Below are 24,056 nucleotides of genomic sequence, written 5' to 3'. Positions count from 1 at the left end.
CCTCACAGAAGTAACCATGTGGAATCTGCGCGATTGAGCATAAAATTCCCTAGAAGAAAGTTTCTCAACAAATCATTACAAAAAACACAACAAAAAAAGTTTACTCTTGGTTTTCTAAGATGTTTGTTCTAACCATGAACAATGTAACCACAATGGATGAACAAAGTATCCCAAGAGCACACAGCATGATGTTACAAAAGCTCTCATTAGTGCTTTAAATTAGCAGGAACACTATACGATAGCTTTTTGTTTCCAAACCTATGCTTAGCATCTTAGCTTCCCTCCCCCCATCAAATGCCCTTTCAGATCACAGCTGCATTGTACTATCTGTACACTGCATGAACACAACAGAAACATAATTAATCCTAAAACACAAAGAGGGTTGGATGACTTACTACGAGTTTGTGAACTTTGCTTCTGTCTTAGCAAAGAGGAGGGCAATATATCACTGTGGTTTATCGGAACTCATTTCTATGTTGACATTAACATTCCATAATGGTGTACAAGAATTCAGGAAACACGGTCCTCTTTCTGATTGCAGGATTATGGATTTCATAGATCTATAGTGTTCCAACAAGCCATCTTTGACAAGTGTGAGCATATGAGCCTATGTAATTAATGCAGAGTCAAACATCTCTGCACATCTTAACTGCAAGCTGCTGGATCATTAAAAAAGGCATGTGTTTTTGCACTGATTACAATAAATCACTCGCATGAATTCCAAAACAAAATGGCATGACATAGTCTTAGGATGTGCCCCTTTACCAGTGTACAGTTTCTGTGCACTTGAGAGTGAAAATGATAGAATGTACACACGATGAATCCATTTGCACGTGCATGATTTGCACAGTGAAAAAAATGACATGTTTGGTGTGAGAAAATTAAATGATTTGTGCACAAAAGTGACAGTGGGTGAAAAAAATGTCACATGAACAAATTGGGGCAAGTTTGCGTCCCTTTTAAAAATGGTGCTGTAGCAAAAATTATGACAGTCATTGTACTGGATGCTTAGACAAATAGTACCTGGGGACTAGGATAGTGGGTTGGAAGTGGAAGGACTGAAAGGTCCAAGAATTAGATGTGGTTGAGTGTAGGTGGATATGTAATATTTGGCCAAGAGCAGGGGTGAAAGTAGGCCGGTACGGGCCAGGCAGCGTGGATGGGTTGGCTGGGGGAAGCTGATCCCCAGCCCCACCTCTTCTGCCCAAGGCCCAGCCCCATACAGGTAAGTCTTTTCTGTTACTTTCACCCCTGGCTGAGGGATTGTTTTTCATTTTGACTTTTTTTTTTCCAGTACCAGAGCAACCTCAGCAGAGCTAGCATTTATGGCCTCATATATTTATGCATTACAGGCGAAGCTGGTAGAGCCATTTATACTTAATACTACCCCAAACTTCCCATTATAAGACCCTATTTTCAGTTCCTTATAACTTCACCAAACTTTAGCCACCTGGGCTGACATTTTCCATGCCAGGCTGATTATTTATTTATTTTATTTGGTGTGTGGAAGCCATTTCTAAGAATCAGATTAGGGAACATTATGATGTTTGCTCATGTTTAAATATTCTTCCAACCATTTCACTGAAAGAAAGGAGTCCCAAGAGCATTTCAAGCAGAAATTTGGCAGAGAGGTCATACTGAATCGGAACTGACTTAAGCTTGGGCAGGACAAGAATGATCATATGACATTCTCAGTGATGACCCCCACACACAGCTATTGACACAGACTCTAGGCCAAATCTTCAGCTCTCATACAACAGCATAGAACAATTGATGTCACTGGAACTATACTGATTTACACCAACTGAGGATCTGGCCCTATATATACTATGGACTTTAGTTGCTGTGGTCTGAGTGGTATTGCTGTAACATGCCAAATGAAAATGTTACGTGTTTGAAAATCATACTGTGATCCCAGTTTATTTTATAGTCACAAAATATTTTACAAGAAGAGTTTAGCAATTTATCAATACATTTACAAAATGGCAAATCAGATCACTTTTTCCTGTGAAAGTGATGAATTTGGTGTTTAAAAGGAGTTCCTTTCATTACGGTCAAGGAAATTACAGTCAGAAAACACTTACTGTAAACTGTATTTGGCATCCACCCATGATGTAATCTAAGAAAGAATGCATCTTGTGGATCTGGAAATAAGAAAGCAAAGACATTCAGATGAACTGTGTATTGCTAAAGGATCCAGACTTTGAGACAGCTTGTTTAAGGAAAAATAAAACATGGACTGGGATGGCGTGGGAGAAATCAGAGAGGGAGAGACTTAAAGCTAAGTTAAGAGAGGAAAAAAGAAAGATGAGAAAGCAACACAAACCATTCTGAAACCACCGAAATTATTTATGCACATCAAGGAGAGAAGAGAACAGCATTCCTCTGCCTGAAGTCACTGGGGATTTTCCCACTGATTTAAGAGAGAGGAGCAGGCATTTTTTCTGAATTCAGAGACATGACTTTGAAAGAATGGGAAGGGAAACATCTCACAGAGATGGTCATCCCGGTGAACTTCGATGTACGGATGCATAATGGCAATGTATGGCATATTTGATTGCTTACTGGTATTATAAAACAACAGGAAGGAGAAATTGGGGAATGTTGATTGTTTGCACACTAGTTCCTCTACAAGGCTGAGCTATTTTTCCTTTTTTGAGGGGCTCCATTTCTATTACTCCTTTATTACCCCAAATCCTTGGTTTTATGGATTATTTGACAAAGACATTGTTAAGTACACTGAAATACATTCTAAAGTCCCCCCAATCAGCAAACTTACCTTAAAGTTCTCAGACAAAAACTATGTTAAGGTGGAGTTAACACGGAGAGCAATTTAGGGTACAACACATTACAGGAATGTTTTAATTATCCCCAGAAGAAACATCAGAGACCAGGGAATTCAGAGGTAAAGGTAAACTTAAAAGAAATCCCACTACGTTAAGGTATGGATATTTAGGGCATCCAAACAACCTTCACTCTGCTTGACAGTAACACCGTGTAATAGTCACATGTTTATCTTTACAACATTTTAGTGTCTAATCCCAGAGGATTTTAGTGTCTAATTGTTTTTTTATTCCCTCCCCCCGCCCAATAGTGTCACTATGCAGGACACTGAAGGTTAAGAAAATGTTGAAAGAGGGTAGTTTTTCACAGAATTCTCTGAAACAGAACATTATCTGTCAGCCTCTGCTGAAAGAGAAACTTTCAGTTATGAAGAATAATGGTAACAAACGACAATTAATCCTAAAATATTTTCTTCAAAGATAGCCTTAGCAGAAGATCTCAGTGACTTGTTAGTGTATAGGAAGTTGTAAGTGTCTGAGTTACTTCACTCTTAAGATCATTTGGACGGGGGCGGGGGTGAGGCACGGGGGCTGGTCTGACAGACATTCATTGATTCCAAGACCAGAAGGGACCATTTGTGACCATCTGGTCTGACCCCCCTGTATAACACAGGACAGAGCACTTCCCCAAAATAATTTCAAGAGTAGATCCTTTAGAAAAATATTCAATTCTGATCTTAAAAATTGTCTGTGATGTAGAATGCAACTCTGCCCTTGGTAAATTTTTCCAGTGGTTAATTCATCTCACCGTTAAGAATTTATTCCTTCTTTCCTGTCTGAATTTGTCTAGCTTCAATTTACAGCCACTAGATAGTGATATACCTTGTGCACTAGACTGAAGAACCTATTATTAAATATTTGTTCCCTGTGTAGGTACTTATAGACTGTAATTAAGTCACTCCTTAACCTTCTCTTTGTTAAGCTGAATAAATTGAGCTCCTTGAGTCTATCACTTATTCAGCAGGTTTTCTAATCCTTTAATGATTCTTGTAGCTCTTCTCTGAATCCTCTCCAATTTTTCAACATCCTTCTTGAATTGTGGACACCAGTATCACCAGTGCCAAATACAGAAGTAAAATAATTACTCCTACTCAAGATTCCCGTTTATGTAACCAAGGATCGCATTAGTCTTTTTGGCCACAGCATCACCCTGGGAGCCAGGGGTGCTTAAACTATTTGAATAGTGGGGGCGCTGATAACCACTGAACCAAACTGTAAACCTTGTATTTGATGGAAACCACTTTAAACCAGGGGGGGTGGCAGCACCCTAAGTTCCAGCACCTATACTGGGAGCTCATGTTCAGCTGATTATCCACCATGACTCTCAAATCTTTTCAGGGTCACTGCTTTTCAGGATAGAGACCCCAGTCCTCAATACAGCCTTCATTCTTTGTTCCCAGATGAATACATGTAGAATACATTATACATATACATGTACTGAAATTCATATTGTTTGTTTGCACTAAGTTTACCAAGCAACCCAGATCGCTCTGTGTTAAGAGACCTGTCCTCTTCATTATTTACCACTCCCCCAATTTATGTGTCATCTACAAACTTTATCAGCAATGATTTTATGTTTTCTTCCAAGTTATCGATACAAATGTTAAATAGTGAAGGGCCAAGAACAGATTCCTACGGAATCCCACTAGAAACACACCCACTCAACAATGACTCCTGATTTAAAATTACATTTTGAGACCTATCAGCTAGACAGATTTTAATCTAGCTAATGTGTGCCATATTAATTTTATTTCATTCTAGTTTTTTAATCGAAATGTAATGCAGTACCAAGTTAAACATATTATGGAAGTACGTCAACACTATTAACTTTCATCAACCAAACATGTTATCTCATCAAAAAAACTATCAACTTAGTTTGACAGGATCAATTTTTCTTAATACTGTGTTGATTGTCATTAATTATATTGCCCTTCTTTAATTCTTTATTAATCGAGTCATGTATCAGCTACTCCATCATATTTGTATGGAATCAGTGTCAAACTAACAGGCCTATAATTACCTTGGTTATTCCATTTCCCCTTTTAAAATACTGGCACAACATGAGGTTTCCTGTAGTCTTCTGGAACTTCCCCAGCATTCCAAGATGTATTGAAAATCACATTTACAGTGCAGTGAGTTTCTCAGCTAGCTCTCTTAAAACTCTTCAAAACAAACTATCTGAACTTGCTGATTTGAAAAGGTGTAACTTTAGTAGTATCTATTTAATATCCTCCTTACAGTCTAGTGGATTGAAAAGAGTCATCTTATCACATGATAGGGCTACACCAAATACGTAACAGAAATATGTCTTGAACACTTCTGCCTTTTCTGCATTATTACCAGTAATTCTATCATTTCAATCTAGTAATGGAAATTACCACAGGGTGCCGCATTTCTTAAAGGAACCACTTTAAAATTAATTTTAACTCCGTGTAATGAACCCATTTACTGTGAGTTCTCAGAAAAGTCACTCTAAACTTGAAAAGAGATGTAATTTTGGGGAGGGTATAATGTATTCTTCCTGTGTAACAAAGTGGGTTGAACCTCTCCTTTCAGTGCAACATTTTTTTATGGGGCCATGACCAGCTTCCCCATAGTAATGCTTGACTTTGAACATTGAATCTATAAATATGGCATTAGAAAATTCCATGTTTACTGAGTCTTAATGATTTCCATATCGGTTTACAGGTAAAATATGTTTTTACAGCTTCCAGCCCCTCAAACACAACCTGGGTTCTGACTCAAGTTGGGCTGTTTCCTTCTTCAGCTTATTATGACAGGTTTTGCTGTATTTTTTATATGATATGCCTAAGAAAGGACAGACCGCCAGAACCCAAATAGCTTCCCTTTGCCCTTCCCATGTCACAATTTTTAGTTCCATACTTGAGATTTTCTTTGCTGGCTCCATTTCCAAAAAATCTTTATAAATACATTATTAACAACTGGGAGGAGGAATAGACAAAGTATTCTTTCAAATGCAGGTACCTTGCACTGGTTAAGAATGACAATGCCTGAATTCTTGTAACTCTTCTTCTTTGCTTTGTACTTGGGGTTTATGCACTCCCACTGTACCTGTGAAAACACCAGTCACTGCATGAAAGAAAATTCATGTAAACAAATTGAATTAATTAAGGTTGCACGGTATGTTCTCTATAGTTGATTAAGCCCCATCAAATGGCCCAAAGACAAAGATGGCTAAACATTAACTGTACAAGGAGTGATCTTAACCTACTCCCACCTACATTCTGGTATGCAAATATATGCATAATTCTCAAACAGACATTTAACTACCCAAATCTGTGTACGCACGTGCAGGTTTTACATGTGAAACATTTAGGGTTTTTACAAAGAGATCATTTCAGAAAAAGTGGCTCCGCATATAAATAAAAATGATTGGGGGAAATTGTCTGATACTTGATATTAAATACATTACTCCTTACATATTAATATAACATTGAGGGTTTGCATTAAACGACTAAGAACACAGCAATTTAGACCTGAGATTGAAGTACTTTCCTTAACCCCTTTTGTTGGAAATAAATCCTTGAGAGTGCAATATTATATGCTGTAGATACTATGAGAAAATAAGAAGTTAAAAATAAGAAATTAATCTAAGTATGTAAAAGGAAATTAAACAACAACTGCCACATAGCGCTCGCTGGAACGTTTTCAACTAATTTTTGTTGTTGAGATATGCTGATTTGTTGAAGCTGAAATGTTTTGCAGTAGAAAGATCAATTTCAACTTAAAAGTTACTTGGTTTTGGTAGTTTAAGACAGACCAAACGTTCAAACTTTGAACTCTAAGTAGTACCTTCAAAAATATGCATACCTGCCTCTGCACAAGCACAACCCACATTTGCATGTGCAAATACCTGTCTGCACATGTCCCATTTTGCATGAGCTATTGCATATGCACACTTAGGGCCTGAGATTTGAAAAATATTGTCTTTAATGTTATTTCAGGGGCATTTTTTGAAAATGGGGGGAAAACACTCAAGGAAATGTGTGTGTACTGACATGGTGCCAGGCAAGATGAAAAATCCATCTACAAAAGGGGCCAATACTATGTTGTAGTGGGGCAGTTACTCCACTCCTGAGGGAAAAGGCTAGGCTGATTGGGGAAGCAGCCACAGCTGGAGCCATGCCCCAATCAGGCCACAGCTGGCCCTATAAAAAGGTCTGTGAGCCAGGAGCTAAGTCAGTCTCTCTCTAGTGGTGGAGAGAGAAGGACCTAGCTTCCTGGGAGCAGGGTACCAGAGGTAGAGTAGTGCTAGGAAAAGGCAAGAGGAGCTGGGGAGCCTCAGCCCTGGCAACTCCCCAGGCTGCAGGCCTTGTGCAAGGCCTAAAGAGAGGTACTGGACAGCAGGTCCAAACCCTCCTTGCCAGTGATGAGTGGTTTACAGACTGCAGTCTGCCCCAGTGAGCAGGGGCTAGATGATGACTGGCAGTAGCCACTGAGGCAAGGTGGGGATAGAGGGTTGGGGGTTCCCCTGGGAGGGGAGACCCAGACTCTGGGTTACTGCTGAGGGCAGAACCCTGAGGAAAAGGGGCACCAGGGTCCAGGAGGGACATGGGGGCCACTGGCAGGCAAGACACTGGCCAGGATGAGATGCTCCATACACTGGAGAGCTAATTCCCAAGAAGACCAGCAGGAGGTGCCGCAGCGGTGAGTCTTTGCCTTGCTATGTATGTAAATAAGTATTTAGACCATTTTTTAAATTGAATGATGTTGGCTTGAAGTTACTGTATTTTGTGTATTTGTGGAAGAAATCCTTAATTAGGTCCTGACACATTTAAGGATGTGATGCATTTTAAGCATGTAAATAGCCCTGTTGACTTCAACAGTCTTTAGGCAAAGCCCTAAGAGCAATTGTGCCAGCCATCATCTTGGCCAACACACTAGGGATTGAACTCAGGACCTCCAGAACGAAAAGCAAAAGATCCAAGCTGTTGCAATGAGAGGCTGTAACAACTCATATCCTCTGTGGATCACCACAGCGGGGGCCTTGTAACACACACCAATGAATCACACAATTACTTTGAATATTCAGCATTTCAAAATCAGGATCCCTTTCAAAATATCTAATAGGGAAGGATACTGCTTTAGAGCAGTGTGAGACCTTCTCTTCACCAAGGGCTAACTGTGTGCCCGTACTGCACTCCTAACCTCGTGGCTCCTGGAAACAGGTGACCTAGCTGATAACAGAAAGAGAAAATGTTTAACAAAAATATTTTCAAGCTGTATGAAGTAAGCTGCCTGTTCCCCAGTTTGTCCTACAGCTCAATTATTTGTCTTGTGAAATGAATTTCCTGACTGAGGTAACAGGAAGACACAGGACCACATGTTGCTGGGAAATTCTCCAAAACTGCTTTTCTATTCTCAGGAGGATAGTTCAGGCTCCCCCCAAAAATTTAAGAGTTCTCCAGGACAGGAGATGGCAGCAAAGTAGAGGGAAGAAATGTGATTGCAATGCAAAACCATTGATCACTCGGCTCTGAGTATATTTTACATTAAACTATCTTCACTGGTAGCAGCTATTCTATAAACTTATTGGATGCATTTATAAAAAGAAATTGCTTAGTTTACCAGTTACAATGGAGGCAGCAGTATCTAGTGGACAGGGCAAAATATAGGAGCCAGGAGTTCTAATCCCAATTCTGATACCGAATTTCACCAAACAGATCATCACAAACCTCACTACCTTCCACTCCAAGTGCAAAGTGCACTTCTCTGATCTTGCCTTCTCCAGGATAAACTCATAGCAGTGTATACATTTTAAAAAAAATAACACTTCAGTGTACATACAATTCTCCCTTAGGGAGAGGATGCACCACACAATAGATGTTGGTCACAGCCACCACTCCCAGGAGGAAACGTAGGGTAGTGGTGGTTGCAGACTCTTCTGAGGGGGACAGAGGTGCCCATCTGTCACCCTGACATGGCATCCCGGGAGGTATGCTGTCTGCCAGGAGCCTGTATCTGAGATGTTATGGAGGGTTTGTCGAGGATCATCCAGCCCTCTGACTACTACCCTATGCTACTCATCCATGTGGGCACTAATGATACTGCGAGGTCTGACCCTCAGCAGATCAGACGTGACTACAGGGCTCTGGGAGTAAGAGTGAGGGAGTTGGGAGCGCAGGTGGTGGTCTCTTCAGCCCTTCCAGTAAAGGGTACGGGCCTCGTTAGAGAAAGATGCATCTTGGAGGTGAATGCCTGGCTGCGAGGATGGTGTTGCCAGGAGGGCTTTGGCTTCCTTGATCATGGGATGCTGTTCCAGGAAGAAGGACTGCTAAACAGAGATGGGGTCCACCTATCGAGACAGGGGAAGAGTATATTTGGCTACAGGCTGACCTAGTGAGGAGGGCTTTAAACTAGGGTCAACGGGGGCAGGTGACCAAAGCCCACAGGTAAGTCAAAAACATGGAGACCTGGGAGAAGGATCAGAATCTGGGGGGAGCATGGACTGTTATAGCAGAAATAAAGGAGAGACAAGACAGAATTGGGGGAGAGGGGGGTATCAAATCCGTTTCTTAGATGTCTGTATACTAATGCAAGAAGTACAGGGAATAAGCGGGAAGAACTCGAAATGCTAGTAAATAAACACAACTATGACACAGTTGGTATCGCTGAGACTTGGTGGGATAATATGCATGACTGGAATATTGGTATAGAAGGGTACAGCTTGCTCAGGAAGGACAGGCAGGGGAAAAGAAGGGAGGAGGTGTTGCCTTATATATTACAAATGTATACACTTGGACTGAGGTGGAGATAGAAATAACAGAGACCTGTTGAAAGTCTCTGGGTAAGGATAAAAGGGGTAAAAAACAAGGTGATGTCATGGTAGGGGTCTAGTACAGACCCCCTAACAAGGAAGAAGAGGTGGATGAGGCTTTTCTTAAACAACTAACAAAATCCACCAAAGTACAGGACTTGGTGGTGATGGGGGACTTCAATTACTCAGACTTCCGTTGAGGAAAATAACACAGCAGGGCACAGATTATCCAACAAGTTCTTGGAATGTATTGGAGACAATTTTTTATTTCAGAAGGTGGAGAATGCTACTGGGGGGAGGCTGTTCTTGATTTTTGACAAATAGGGAGGAACTGGCTGAGAATTTGAAAGTGGAAGGCAACTTGGGAGAAAGTGATCATGAAATGGTAGAGTTCATGATTCTAAGGAATGGCAGGAGGGAGAACAGCACAATAAAGACAATGGATTTCAAGAAGGCAGACTTTAGCCAACTCAGGGAGTTGCTAGGTAAAATCCCATGGGAAGCAAGTCTAAGAGGAAAAACAATTGAAGACAGTTGACAGTTTTTCAAAGACATTATTAAGGGCACCAGAGCAAACTATCCCACTGTGCAGGAAAGATAGGAAGTATGGCAAGAGACCATCCTGGCTTAACCAGGAGATATTCAATGATCTAAAATTCAAGAGTCCTACAAAAAGCAGAAACTCAGTCAGATTAGAAAGGATGAATATAAACAAATAACACAAGTATGTAGGGACAAAATTAGAAAGGCCAAGGCACAAAACGAGATCAAACTAGCTAGAGACATAAAAAGTAACAAGAAAACATTCTACAAATACATTAGAAGCAAGAGAGCCCAATAACTGAGTAGGCCTGTTACTCATTGTGGGGGGGGGGGGGGGGGGAGACAATAACAGAAAATGTGGAAATGGCAGAGGTGCTTAATGACTTCTTTGTTTTGGTTTTCACCAAGAAGGTTGGTGGTGATTGGATGTCTAACATAGTGAATGCCAGTGAAAATGAGGTAGGATCAGAGTCTAAAATAGGGAAAGAACAAGTCAAAAATTACTTAGACAAGTTAGATATCTTCAAATCACCAGGGCCTGATGAAATGTATCCTAGAATACTCAAGGAGCTGACTGAGGAGATATCTGAGCCATTAGCAATTATCTTTGAAAAGTCATGGGAGACATTCCGGAAGACTGGAAAAGGGCAAATATAGTGCCCATCTATAAAGGGAAATAAGGACAACCCAGGGAATTACAGACCAGTTAGCTTAACTTCTATATCTGGAAAGATAATGGAGCAAATAATTAAGCAATTGATTTGCAGACATCTAGAAGATAAGGTGATAAATAAAAGTCAGCATGGATTTGTCAAGAACAAATCATATCAAACCAAACTGATAGCTTTCTTTGATGGGTAACAAGCCTTGTGGATATGGGGGAAGCAGTAGATGTGGTATATCTTGACTTCAGTAAGGCTTTTGATACTGTCTCACATGACCTTCTCATAAACAAAGGGAAATTCAAGCTAGACAGAGCTACTACAAGGTAGGTGCATAACTGATTGGAAAATCATTCCCAGAGAGTAGTAATGAGTGGTTCACAATCATGCTGGAAGGGCATAATGAGTGGGGTCCCCCAGGGATTGGTGCTGGGTCTGGTTCTGAGCAATATCTTCATCAATGCTTTAGATAATGGCATAGAGAGTAGATTTATAAAGTTTGTGGATATTATCAAACTGGGAGGGGTTGCAAGTGCTTTGCAGGATCAGATTAAAATTCAAAATGAGCTGGACAAACTGGAGAAATGGTCTGAAGTACATAGGATGAAATTCAGTAAGGACAAATGCAAAGTACTCCTCTTAGGAAGGAACAATCAGTTGCACACATACAAATGGGAAATGACTCCCTAGGAGGGAGTACTATGGAAAGGGATCTGGGGGTCATAGTGGACCACAAGCTAAATATGAGTCAACAGTGTAACACAGTTGCAAAAAAAGCAAACATCATTCTGCGATGTATTAGCAGGAGTGTTGTAAGCAAGACCTGAGAAGTAATTCTTCCACTCTACTCTGCGCTGATTAGGCCTCAACTGGAGTATTGTGTCCAATTCTGGGCGCCACATTTCAGGAAAGATGGGGACAAATTGGAGAAAGTCCAGAGAAGAGCAATAAAAATGATTAAAAGTCTAGAAACCATAACCTATGAGGGAAAATTGAAAAAACTGGGGTCGTTTCTTCTGGAGAAGACTGAAAGGGGACATAACAGTTTTCAAGTACATAAAATGTTACAAAGAGGAAAAAATGTTCTTAGCCTCTGAGGATAGCCCAAGAAGCAATGGGCTTAAATTGCAGCCAGGGTGGTTTAGTTGGACATTAGGAAAAACTGTCAGGGTGGTTAAGCACTGGAATAAATTTCCTAGGGAGGTTGTGGAATCTCCATCGTTGGGGATTTTTAAGAGCAGGCTGGAAAAACACCTGTCCAGGATGGCCTAGAAAGTATTTAGTCCTGCCTTGAGTGCAGGGGACTGGACTAGATGACCTCTCAAGGTCCCTTCCAGTTCTTTGATTCTCAGGCACTTCAGTGCTTAATGCACTTCAGGAAGGTGTGCAGCTTCTATGACAATTTGGGTGGTGGTAGAACATACAAAATAGAATAATAGTGTGCCCTTGGGCAAGTCACTTAACTTTTCTGTGCAGCAGTAAAATGTGGATAATGCTTACCCAGCTTTGTAAAGCACTTTGAGATCTATGGATGATGTTCTAGATAATTCCTAAGTAGTATTAAAATATGAAATGTACAAACAATGAGAACATAACTGATCGATTAGTATCACAAGCCAAATAAATCATCTTAGGAAATTCCTGGCAAGTGAACAAACAGAAGGAAAGAATAAGTTTTCATCAGGTAAATACACTACCTGATTAGGTGAACTGAAAAGCTTTTTGTAAAATAAAAAATGTGTAAGCTTCCTGACTGTGGGTTGACTTAAAAATGACTATTTTAAAATCAAACTCACCTCCTCCTTTACTTATCTGCCAAGAACTGACCCCAGAGCTCTGCATTTACACAGCAGGAGCTGATTATATGACAAGCATCATTTTCTAAAATTCCCTAGACAATCCTTTCTATGTCATCAGCTCTACTTGAGGGAACAGAATCTGCAGCACAGGTCTTGACAGGTAAGTAATGATGCAAATTGTTTTGAATATTTTGCTTTCACTGCTAAGACAAGTTTGTTTTTTTATGTACTCCTACATTCTGCTATTGATATGGTATCTGTCACCTTTATTGATTTTTTTCCATCATTTAAATTAACCTTTCAGCTGAGAGGTAACTAATACGAGAGTCTATACTCTGACATTATTGTTAACCACCATAAAACTGAGATTCATCATTCTAATAGTGTGCCAGTTAACATTTCTTCCATGTGCCTGACAGCTTTGGGCTATGTGAGCTCTTCTCTCCTCATGAAACAGGAGGCAATATGACTTCACCGCTTCCTGCTAATTTAATACAAGAGCTGCGCAAAAGGTTTTATAATGAAAGGCCAAATGTAGGTTGGTTTGATGTTTCTTTAGAACCGCAACCCCAATCCAGGTTGAGGGAAACAGCTGAGTGAACCTGAGCCATTTTCAGGTTTTTTTCCTTCCCTTGCCTTCCATGAAATTTGGCAAAATAATGCTGACACTTGCAAGGTAGTCATATTTCTAAACCTCCATTCTCTGAAGTGAGACACAGATCACCACAACAAGGGACACTACTCCCTGAAATAAAGGACATTGTTTGCTTCCTCAAATGTTCCTTCTCTTACCCTTTCAATCCCCCAGAAGTGGAGTGAAAAATTATGGGTCCCCTGAGACACTTCTTCCCATACACATGTAAAGGAGAGAGAATGTCTACATTTGGCTCCATGTGTCAAGAAAACTTCCTAAATGTAAACATTTAAAGAATAGAAATTTTTAGCAGTATACTTCCAGCAATGGCATTGGCCAGTATGTCAAATAAATAAAGGTACCAGACTGAAGGGGTTCCATGTACCCTGAGGCAAGAGAAACTGTGACACAGAGCTTTTGTTTTCACTTAGGACCTGTGATCACATCAGATATACGCATGAATACCCAGGAAAACGCATGAGAGGAATATGAAGTATGAAGCCAGAGTAGGTGACACTCATCCAAAATGGTGCATGGACCATCATCTGTATATTTTTCTCCAAATAATTCCTTTTTAATTTCCTTTTTCTTCTAGGACATTGACATAATAATGGGTTATTTTTTGTTTCAGCAGCAAGTCACTATTTAATATGTTATCCTGTTGACTCTGGGTGAGCAATTTGCTTTCAGGGCATTCATTCCTGCTGGTTCCCAAGGTTCAAATGGCACCTTTCTGTGCCTGTAAGGGCCATTGCATTCCCTGCCTCCCCCCAGGAGGACAGGTGGTGTTTGCACACTATCTGCTGGGGGGGCCCCACCATGGGTAGGCTGGCTGCTTTTAATCTCTGCCAGGGCTCCACAGGAGACTCACAGGTGCAGACGGCAGTGAATATCTGTGCATCCCCTGTTTTCTTGACCAAGACTCTAAAGCTTAACCAGCACTTCTGGAACTGTGCTGGTTGCCTGCAGATTACCTAATGAAAGGGAGATTACTGATGCACTGTGCTGTTGCAGCCCCCCTTTTCTGCCACCAAGCTTCTGATAGTGCAGAGCATCAAGTGGATTTGACCTTCTGATCTTAAAAAGAGAAGTGGAGCTGTCTACTAAAACTGGGCAAATTGAGACTTGCCTTGGTACATTACTAAAGTCACTAACTGCTTTACTGTCTCACACATGCCCACTTATGCGAGTGCAATAGAACCCTGATCATCTGAAGCGTTTGGGACAACATTCGAGAGTTTGGATAGAGAGGGGAGCTTTGAGCTGGCTTTGAGGCCCCCTCCTACTTTGCCTCAGAATCTCACTTATTGGAATCCCCAGAGAGGGCACAGTTTTGTCTGACAGAACATTCTAATGAATGAGGCACATACAATGGAAATGCTATGGGGGAGTTAAATAATCTTGTGGAAATGCCAGAGGAGATAGCAGATGTAGGAAGGTTTCTCCCTTCCCTATTTTTTTTTTCTTTGTAGAGACAGATTTTTCAATTACATAACTTCTCCCATTAGGGTCCAGGTGGTTTGTTTCTATGGCTCTTTTCCAATCCATCTGGTTCTATTGCCTCTATTTTCAAAATTGTGTGGGTTTTTGGTTTTTTTAATTAGAGGAGGATTTCCCCCAGTTAAACTGAACAGTTTTACCAATTAATCTTTATCATTCTTTTCCATTCTGCTTTTTAAGTGGCCAGGTTGTTTAATGCATTAATAAACATTATAAAACTGCACAATATAGGTCCCGTTTCAGGAAAGCATCTTTATTCAGAACAGCACTTAAGCTAAACTTTAAGCATGTACTTAACGTCTCACTGAAATCAATGCTTTCCTGGATAAGGGTATAGTTAAGCATGTGTTTAAGTGCTTGTCCTGAATTGGAGCCATTGAGACAAAAGCTATGGTTAAATTGTGAAGGACCAGTTTTAGAATAAGACTCAAGGAAAGGTACAATAGAAGGATAGGAAATGTTTTGCAGATGTTTGTTTGAGGTTCAGTTTTTTAAAACAACCCTAATATGCATTCTCCTAAATGTTTAGCATCTGCTATAAAAATAGGTGTCTTCTACTTTAAAGTAGCGGTGTTTTGAGATGTGCAATGTCTGCATGTCATATAAGGGGAATGAGAACTGGGAAATGACTAACTACAAAAGCCTGTGACAGTACAACTCTCCCCATACCATGCTGGGGATAAAAATGAACTTTGTAAAATTGTTCCTTGTTGTTTCTCCCCTCACAGCACAGAATACTTCATTAATCAACCTGGGGCAGCCTGGATGTCATGGATCCCATGTCTTCAATGCTTTCCCATCAGCTTTATGGTTCAGAGTGTCTCTGATCATTCTTGTGTGTGTCATTTTTGGTGACAGAGCACCTGTCTTTTGAAGAAATTTCCATCAGGGATGCACACATTTGACCATTATGTGCTCCTTCTCCCACTCATAGGCATTTACTTAAAGCTGCTGTTTTCTCATCAGGCTGGCCTTGCTAATATTATTCAGCTTGGTTCCTGCCCCCTCTTTGTGAAAGCTCTCATTCCACTTCATGATTAATTTTTGACATGCACCAATGCAATTTAGTAATTGCTCTAAAATGTATGAGGCCAACTCAACCCTGGTGTAAGTGGGTCCAGCTCCACTGACTCAATTTGGCCCTGTAAGGACAAGTTTGGATCAGGCTTCATATTAAGGCTCCATTTAAATGATTTATAAAGGGTTAGTAAGTGGCTGATTGATGTTAGAAGCATATTGTAGACATGAGTCACGTGTTATAGCACAGATGGCTACAAACACAGCAGCAGAAAATCTTATAGATGGTGATAAGCAACCTATTGACTCGTTGGACTCTGAACCAATTTGGTTAGCCATTTATTAACCTTATTTGTAAATAGAACCTTAATAGAAAGTGTGAACCAAGTTTGTTTTGCACTTTTAGCTTGATTCTCACATCTCCATTAGAGCAGTCACTACAACATGGGCAATAGTCTAGGAGTCCAACATTATTTATTCCCACACAGAGAATTTATCAACATAATGGCTCCAGGATGAAATAATAGGAAATGACAACTTCTCCAATTAGATGCCAAATCATTTATTGTTTTCAATAACTGCCATCAACCCCTATTTGTGAGGCTCACACTGACATAAAGAAGTAGAATTATTAATGTGGTAATTCAATTTTCTCTTAGGAATTGTAATTCATAAGAAACTGGTTAGTTACATCATGATGATTTCCAGTAAGAGCTGGTGGCAGCAAAGGCATGGCAAGCAATGGGGGAAAGGAGCAGGAAAAGAGGGAAAAATGACACTCAGCCAATAAAGGGTCTTTAGCCATCAGGTGAGTGTTCTCTCTCTTCCCAGGCTGTGAGATTGGCTTGCAGTTGCATTCAAGCAGCTGATGGAAATTTGTCTGGAAATACAACTATTCTCCTATTTATATTCATGCAAGTCTAAGCATATGAGTTCTATCAGATACATAATTACAGTAACAGTGGCACCTCCCCTTTTTGCTGACTTCATTTTCAGAACATCTTGTCCAGGTAATAATAGGATATCATATCAGTTAGTTCAAATATCCTTCCCAGAAGCAGACTGGCAACTTTCTGGATCTGAGTGTTGCTAATAAGTTAGTCTTGTGATGGGGAGCTCAGCTGCCCAGGGAGGGATAAGAAGCGTGCTCAGAAATTCCAATTAACTCTAACTCATCTCCAGTTTCTGCTGGAACCATTAGTGATTTTTTAATTTAGTGTAATGCCTGCTGAGGAACGTGGCTGGGAAATAACAATGGCTACATTAAAACACTAAGTTAGGCATCTTAACAGTGTACACTAAGAACACAACAAAACATTTAAAATGTAAATTAAAGAACCAACTACCCCTAAATGGAAAATATCCAATTGATTTCATGAGGGTCAGGATTTTACCTCAAATTAAAATAGAAAAGAACAAAATGGAATTTCAAGGGCATTTTCTACATATTTATAAATCTATTAAAGGAAACTGCTTTATACACTGATGCACTGAGTTCCCCTGGTCCTAGACCATCCTTGATTCTACCTTGTCCCTGCTCTACACGCAGTTTTCACATTCCACTGTATCTGCTCTTAGTAAAATCTCTGACTCAATCCTGGCCTAATCTCAGGGCTCTCCCTTTTCATCTTCCTTACTCTCTCAAATTGGTTTGAACACCACTGACCACTCTGATTCTTAAAATTCTATCCTCCATCAGCTTTTGCAGCTCTGTCCTTTCATGAGTCTTCTCCTACTTCTCCAATGGCTACTTCAGTGTCTTGTTGCGTGGATCTACCTCCCCCTCCAAATGTAACCAAGATATTCTGTGGAAATCTTGTGAGAAGTAAGATCAATATTTTCATAAACTTCCAGCTCAATTTCAGAACATAAACAACTATACTGGGTCAGACCAAAGGTCCCTCTAGCCCAGTATCCTGTCTTTTGACAGTGCCAGGTGCCCCAGAGGGAATGAACAAAACAGGTAATCATCAAATGATCCATTCCCTGTCGTTAATTCCCAGCTTCTGGCAAACAGAGATGAGGGACACCATCCCTGCCCATCCTGGCTAATAGCCATTAATGGACCTATTCTCCATGAATGGATCTATCCTCTATGAAACCAAATAGGTTTGGGTAAACTACCAAAATGCACCTCCCAATCTTTCAGGGGACACCCAGCACTGTTCTCCAGGTCAAATTCTGGACTCAACAATGAACTTTAGTGAAACTCTCCTGATACATCTAATAAATAGGTAGGCTCAAATTCTATAGGTTTCAGAGTAACAGCCGTGTTAGTCTGTATTCGTAAAAAGAAAAGGAGTACTTGTGGCACCTTAGAGACTAACCAGTTTATTTGAGCATGAGCTTTCGTGAGCTACAGCTCACTTCATCGGATGCATAGTGCATCCGATGAAGTGAGCTGTAGCTCACGAAAGCTCATGCTCAAATAAACTGGTTAGTCTCTAAGGTGCCACAAGTACTCCTTTTCTTTTTTCAAATTCTATACTAACTTACATTCCATTTAAGTCAATGGAACTGCATAAGGAGCAAGTCAACTTGAAATCTGGCCAGTAAATTCAGATGTTATACAGGGTTTGCACCTACCTGTCTCCCTTCCATTGCTCCTCGCATTTCCTTGAATGTTGAACTAAATTCTCCAATGAAGTCATGTTTGCCATTGGAATCCCAGTCCCAAACTATGCACTGGTGAGGGAGAGGAAAGAACAGAGGAAAACATTGTGCTTTAGGCAACAATTTTGCAACTGTGGAGCAATTACAGTATTTATTTGATTAAATGTTATATATGGAAACAAAACTAAGCATACAGTAAACACATTCTTGTCAAGATCGGAATGAAATGACATGTGAAATCTCAACATAGCTCACCAGAAGGGTGAGAAGTTTATTGTATTAATGGCTGAAGAAAGTGAAATTGCATGTTTAGTGAAAATTGATTGAACAGATTTTATATCCAAGTATAAAAAAGCATGTTAGGTATAATTGTATATTCATGTTCACCCAATGTTCTGAGTTATAATAATACTGAGCACTTTGCTCTGCAAAGTGCTTTACAAACATTAATTCATCTTTATAACACCCTTGAGAGGTAGGTAAACATTATTATTCCCATCTTACATTTAACGGAAGAGAAACGGAAGTTACACTGAACAGTTTCTACAGTGGCCTTTGCGCTTGTGTGCCTCTGTTAGGTGCCCATCTTGAGATACCTGGTCATCATCTGCTGTTCCAGGTGCCTTCCACTAGAATTGTGGGGACTCAGCACTTCTGAAAATCAGGCCCAAAGTGTCTCAGGTTGGCACACATAAATGGAGGCACCCAAAATCAGATGTCACTTTGTAAATGGTTGCCTAAGTGACTTGCCCAAGGCAAGAAACTAAATCAGAGGAAGAACTGGGGTTTGGACCCAAGAGTTCCTGGCTCTAAAGAGTAGATCACACTGCCTATTAATATGTACATATTTTAGCACCAGCAGCAGATATGGCCATAATTGCAGGCCATTTCCATTTTAACTGCTTGTTTTCAGCCATTCATAACTTTCATTTGTAAACATAGTCACCCTGGCTAATTTATAAGAGAATACACTGTCACCTTGAGCTTTAGAAAAGTTATTTATTTATTTATTTTATTACAAACATATGCAGAAAAACCCACAGAGGTGAAACATTTCAGGGTCCAGCTGCCCACCTTGACTGGCAAGCAGCTTAGCACTCATAGAAAAATATAATTGTTAAACAACCAATTTTAAAATTGGCACATTGTCAGCAAATATTCCAACACACCCCTTAAAAGACAGAACCTCACATTGCTCCCCATGTTCCTTCAGACCAAAGCTTGTGTACCTGGACAAGTCTTGCAGTATGCCTGGAAGGTCAATAAAAATAGACTCTAGGGTCCAGGGGACCAGCTTGGCAAGCCAGGGACCTGGCTTCAAATGTAGGTGTGAAGTGTTTATTTTTAATCTCAATATATCAGCCAGGTTCTTAAATTCATTAGTCTGTTTTGTGGAGACAGGGTAGGGAGGTAACTAAATTCATAGCTGAGGCTTCACAGGTGAATATGCCACTGCTCACTTTATCACTTAACTTCCTTTCTTCCAAAGACTTTATTGTAGTTTGACCTTTCAGACTTTCCCATTTAGAGTGCCTCATAAGTGATGTCGTCTACTGTAGTCAAGTTTCTTTGATTCACAAACAAGCTATATTTAGCAGTCACACAAGGAAGACTACAGCATCTGTGCTCTTCCAGACTCTAGTCAGTGGGAATGGTTTACGGATTAGACAATCCTCCTGTGTTGAGTGTTCTGTCATTTTTACCATATCAGGTGCGATGACTTTTTTTAACCTTTCTATGAAAGGGTCCCAAAGGGATGGAAAATCTTCAAATCAAACAAGTAAAAAGAGTTCTCTCTCTATAAAGCACAGAATTGTTTGACAGTTTTGACAGAGATGGAAGAGAAATGTTCCTCTGTATGCATGTTTATTATATTTAGTTTTACTCAGCAACAATAGTATAGAATTGGGTTCCCTGTTCTGATAGCAGGAATATCTCTTGAAATATAACTTGAAACAGCATTTCCATCACTAACAGTGAAGATGAACCTTTTATAATGAAATCTTCAAACAAAAAACTCTGGTACACCTATTAACTACAGCGGTTAGAGGCACTGGTCAAAAAAACCCACAAACATGATTTTGCCAACATTTTTTAAAATTTTGAATTGTTTTCTGTTCCACATAATTTGAAATGGATCCACTTTCTGTTTTTTGTGGAATGGTCTGTGTTACATTTTGAAAATTTTAGTATTTAAATATTTTTCCAATTTTTTTTATTTGCTGACAACACAGATTTCAGAAAGAACACACTGTTTCTGGTGAAATAAGTATATAAAAATTATAATGGAATTATTTTTATAATTTAGAAAACAATGAGGATATTGGTAAAATAAATCTTGGAAAATTTAGTGAAAATGGAATTTCAAAAATGTTGACAATGTTTTTTGAAAAGTTTTTTACTTGCAAAAGGGCAATATTTCAATGGAAAAAAATTCCATATGAAAAACTTCAAGCTCCAGTGTTTAGTGTGTGATTAAGCTCCATTGGAGGATGAACATAGGATCAGACAAGGTTACCTCTAACCTCCACCATGAGCAAATGAGAAGTTTTGAAACAATAAAAATAAAATCAGTTTCTGCATAAGAAAACTAAGTTAGAGCTCTTCACCCACAGAGCATAATTAAATGCCCAGTGTGATAGTCCTTTAGTGCACAAAATGGTTATTGTTGCACAAATGGAATTCCAATTATTAAATAACAACTCAGGACTGTTGCTGAATGTGTGATGATTGACTCAGTGAGATTAATTGATATAGCACAAAACAAACTGAGTACTGTGCGGTTTGGAGGAATTTCTTGAATTGTATTAAAAGCTTCATGAATATTTATTTTGCCAGTATGTGGGCAATTGCATCATAATGATAGTGTAACAGAGTCTGAAGATTCAGGTGATACTATTCTACATTAGGAGTTTTTTTTATTGTATATATTATATATCAGTTCTGCTCAATTGATGTTGCTGTCTCTTATGGAGGATAAGACCACATTCACAAGTATGAGCCAGATGCTTTGCCTCATTCTGGTGAGGTAAAGCAACACTAACCATGAATTTTTGGCTGGTTTGCATCAACAGAGAGGCACAAAGCAGCCAGAGCATATCCCTTATTGGTATGTAATATACAAAAACACCCTAGGTTAAAATAATGGTATTTAGGTTTCAAATTCAAGCACTTAGAAGTTAGGAAATGCTAGCTTTAAAGTTACCAGTGCAACCTTAATTCTGCCCCTGAGTGCCCATCCAATAAGGCACAGATACTTTTTTTTTTTTTTAAACAGGATGTGATCATGTAATTAAAGACTGTAGCATAATGCATATGCAGAAGAGGGCTGAATAAAGGTTGCACAGGCAAAGTGAATGTGAAATTTTATCAAATCAGTATGATAGTGTTTTACACCTACAGTACTTTGCAGAATGAGTATGACTAGATAATGGGACAGGGTGTGGAAATCACTCAGTATGTCCTATAATCTGATGGCATTACTGTGTTGTATAAGTATGTTATGCACTTCAAAAATAATTAAAGTTTTTAAAAACAGAGAAGTGAAACATTTCAAGGTCCAGTTGTCCACTTTGACTGGCAAGCAGCTTACCTGCTTTCCCGCCTCACCTCTGACATATACAAGATAGTCAGCACTAGTAGCTACAGAGGACAAATGCTAGTGGCCCTATGTCCTGAACAGAAGTACTGAACTGGTGGCAAATGCTGCTGAGTGCTCATACAATACGCGTCAATTTTCGTTAGCAGCAGGTAAAGGGGTTCAGTACTAGAGCATAGGACTAATCATCTTCTGCAGCTGCAAGCCTCTATCTGACAAATAGAAAAAGAAAAATCCAATGAAGGGAGATAAGTTCATAGAAATCTATGAACAACAAAAAATGTGTTTCTTTGCCCTCAGTATTATGTGGCCACTAAAGTTTGGAGGAGAAGGACCAATATTAGTTTTTCAGTAGCCCTTAACCTTAGTATTTTAACTCCAGTTATGTCCTTTGAGTTCTACCTCCTAAGGTGGCCCTACGTGATCTCGCTCTAGTCATTGTTGAATTACTGGATCCACTTTCCTTCTCTAAAACACAACCACAGGTTACTGGAATAGAAAAAGAGGAAAGAATCATGTTGCTTTAGTGACTCATCTATTATCTGCTTTTCATTAGGATTCTAAGCAGAGGTTAAGAAGAGGGAAGGACTATTAGGGAGGTTAGAATTTTAATTGGAGATTATCTAAGTCAAATTATGTTTAACACATTCAACAAAGCATGGCTCAAACGGCTTGTTTGTTTCATTCCAAAGGTGGTCTAACTTTAGTGTTTGAGAAGCCTGTGCTATTTGGCACAACCTCAGCAGTTGAGGGATACACCAGGGATAGTTTACAAGGAAACACAGTATACTGTCTGCAATTGTCTTATGGCAGTGAATACTTGGCAGCTAGATCAAGTACACACGTGACCAGCACCGGAGCCGCAACCTGAGCTGGGGATCCCATGTGGGGCAGCTGCTTCTCCCTGGGGCAGAGGTGACTTTGCAGCACCAGCTCCTGCTTCGCCTCCCTCCCTGTGCCACTTGGGTGGGGGCTTGACTTGGCCTGGCCTGGAAGGGTGTGGAAGCAGTGCCCTTAAAGCTCAGGGCATGAGGCTCATTACAGAGCCTGGCCTCCAGCTCTCACACACAGCGCAGGGAGGGAAGGTCACTTCTCCTACCCTGGCCCATCTGGCCCGGACAGGCAGACTGACAACACCCCCCGCCCCTCCTGTGATTGCTGCCTGCAAATGCCACCGCCAGCCTGGCCCAGGGCGTGGGGACTAGGGTGCCAGGTCATCAGTCCACCCCAGCCTGTTCTCAGCCAGGGTCGACTCCCCCCTGCATCTTGTAGGCAGGCTCTGCTTCAGCTCCAAGCCCAGCTCTGCAGGTGGCAGGTGAGTCCTGGGGGGGAGTAAGCGGGGGTATGTAGGGTCTGGTTTTAGCCTCAGCCCCCCCTTCTTGAACTCTAATATATTCCACAAAACTATCACATGGATTTTACTAAGCAGCCTACAACTCCAGACAATGGTTTGCACTTGTTTACTTACGGCCTAGCATTTTTTTTTTTTTTTTTTTTTTAGTGAAAGTTTATATTCTGCAAGATCCTAATATGTCTCATAGTTCATCAAGAGAGCTAGATCTGCCCATGGTGAAATCCTGGCCCTACTGAAGACAATGGGACTTTTACCATTGATTTCAATGGAGGCATGATTTCACCCTTCATAATACCTCTGTGCTACGTTTGCATGATATTTAAAAGGGCTGGGGCCATAACAGACTCTCATATCTGCAGCTCAAACACAGAGGGACCTGTAACACAGGGGTTCTCAAGCTTTTTTTTTCTGAGGCCCCTCCCAACACGCTATAAAAACTTCATGGCCCACTTGTGCCACAATAACTGGTTTTCTGCATATAAAAGCCAGGGCCTGCCTTAGGAGGTAGCAAGCAGGGCAAGTGCCTGGGGCCCCATGTCACACAGGCCCTGACAAAGCTACATTGCTCAGGCTTCAGCCCTGGCTGACAGAGATCAGGGATCTGGGCTTCAGCCCCATGTGGTGGGGCTTTGGTGTACTGCCCTGGGCCCCAGCGAGGCTAATACTGGCCCTGCCTGGAGGCTCCCCTGAAACCTGCTCGAGGCCCCCTAGAGGG

The 24,056-nt window shown here is 40.4% G+C and overlaps 1 protein-coding gene across 5 annotated transcripts in view; it reads right to left on the bottom strand.

Annotated features, from left to right (window-relative positions):
* Positions 1–24,056, bottom strand: part of CPNE4 (copine 4) — a 325,458-nt gene that overhangs the window by 49,786 nt on the left and 251,616 nt on the right. For all 5 annotated transcript variants that reach the window (XM_043540815.1, XM_007064303.4, XM_037890311.2 and 2 more), the window contains 3 exons: positions 18,363–18,461; positions 5,829–5,915; positions 2,085–2,144 (listed from right to left, as the gene is read on the bottom strand). In XM_043540815.1, coding sequence (XP_043396750.1) covers positions 2,085–2,144; positions 5,829–5,915; positions 18,363–18,461 — 246 coding nt within the window. The remainder of the gene's footprint in view (positions 1–2,084; positions 2,145–5,828; positions 5,916–18,362; positions 18,462–24,056) is intronic.

This window comes from Chelonia mydas, chromosome 2 (genome assembly GCF_015237465.2).
Source record: "Chelonia mydas isolate rCheMyd1 chromosome 2, rCheMyd1.pri.v2, whole genome shotgun sequence".
Lineage (NCBI taxonomy): Eukaryota > Metazoa > Chordata > Testudines > Cheloniidae > Chelonia > Chelonia mydas.
The sequence above is the reverse complement of the archived record's forward strand: the minus strand, read 5'-3'. Positions and strand labels throughout refer to the sequence as shown.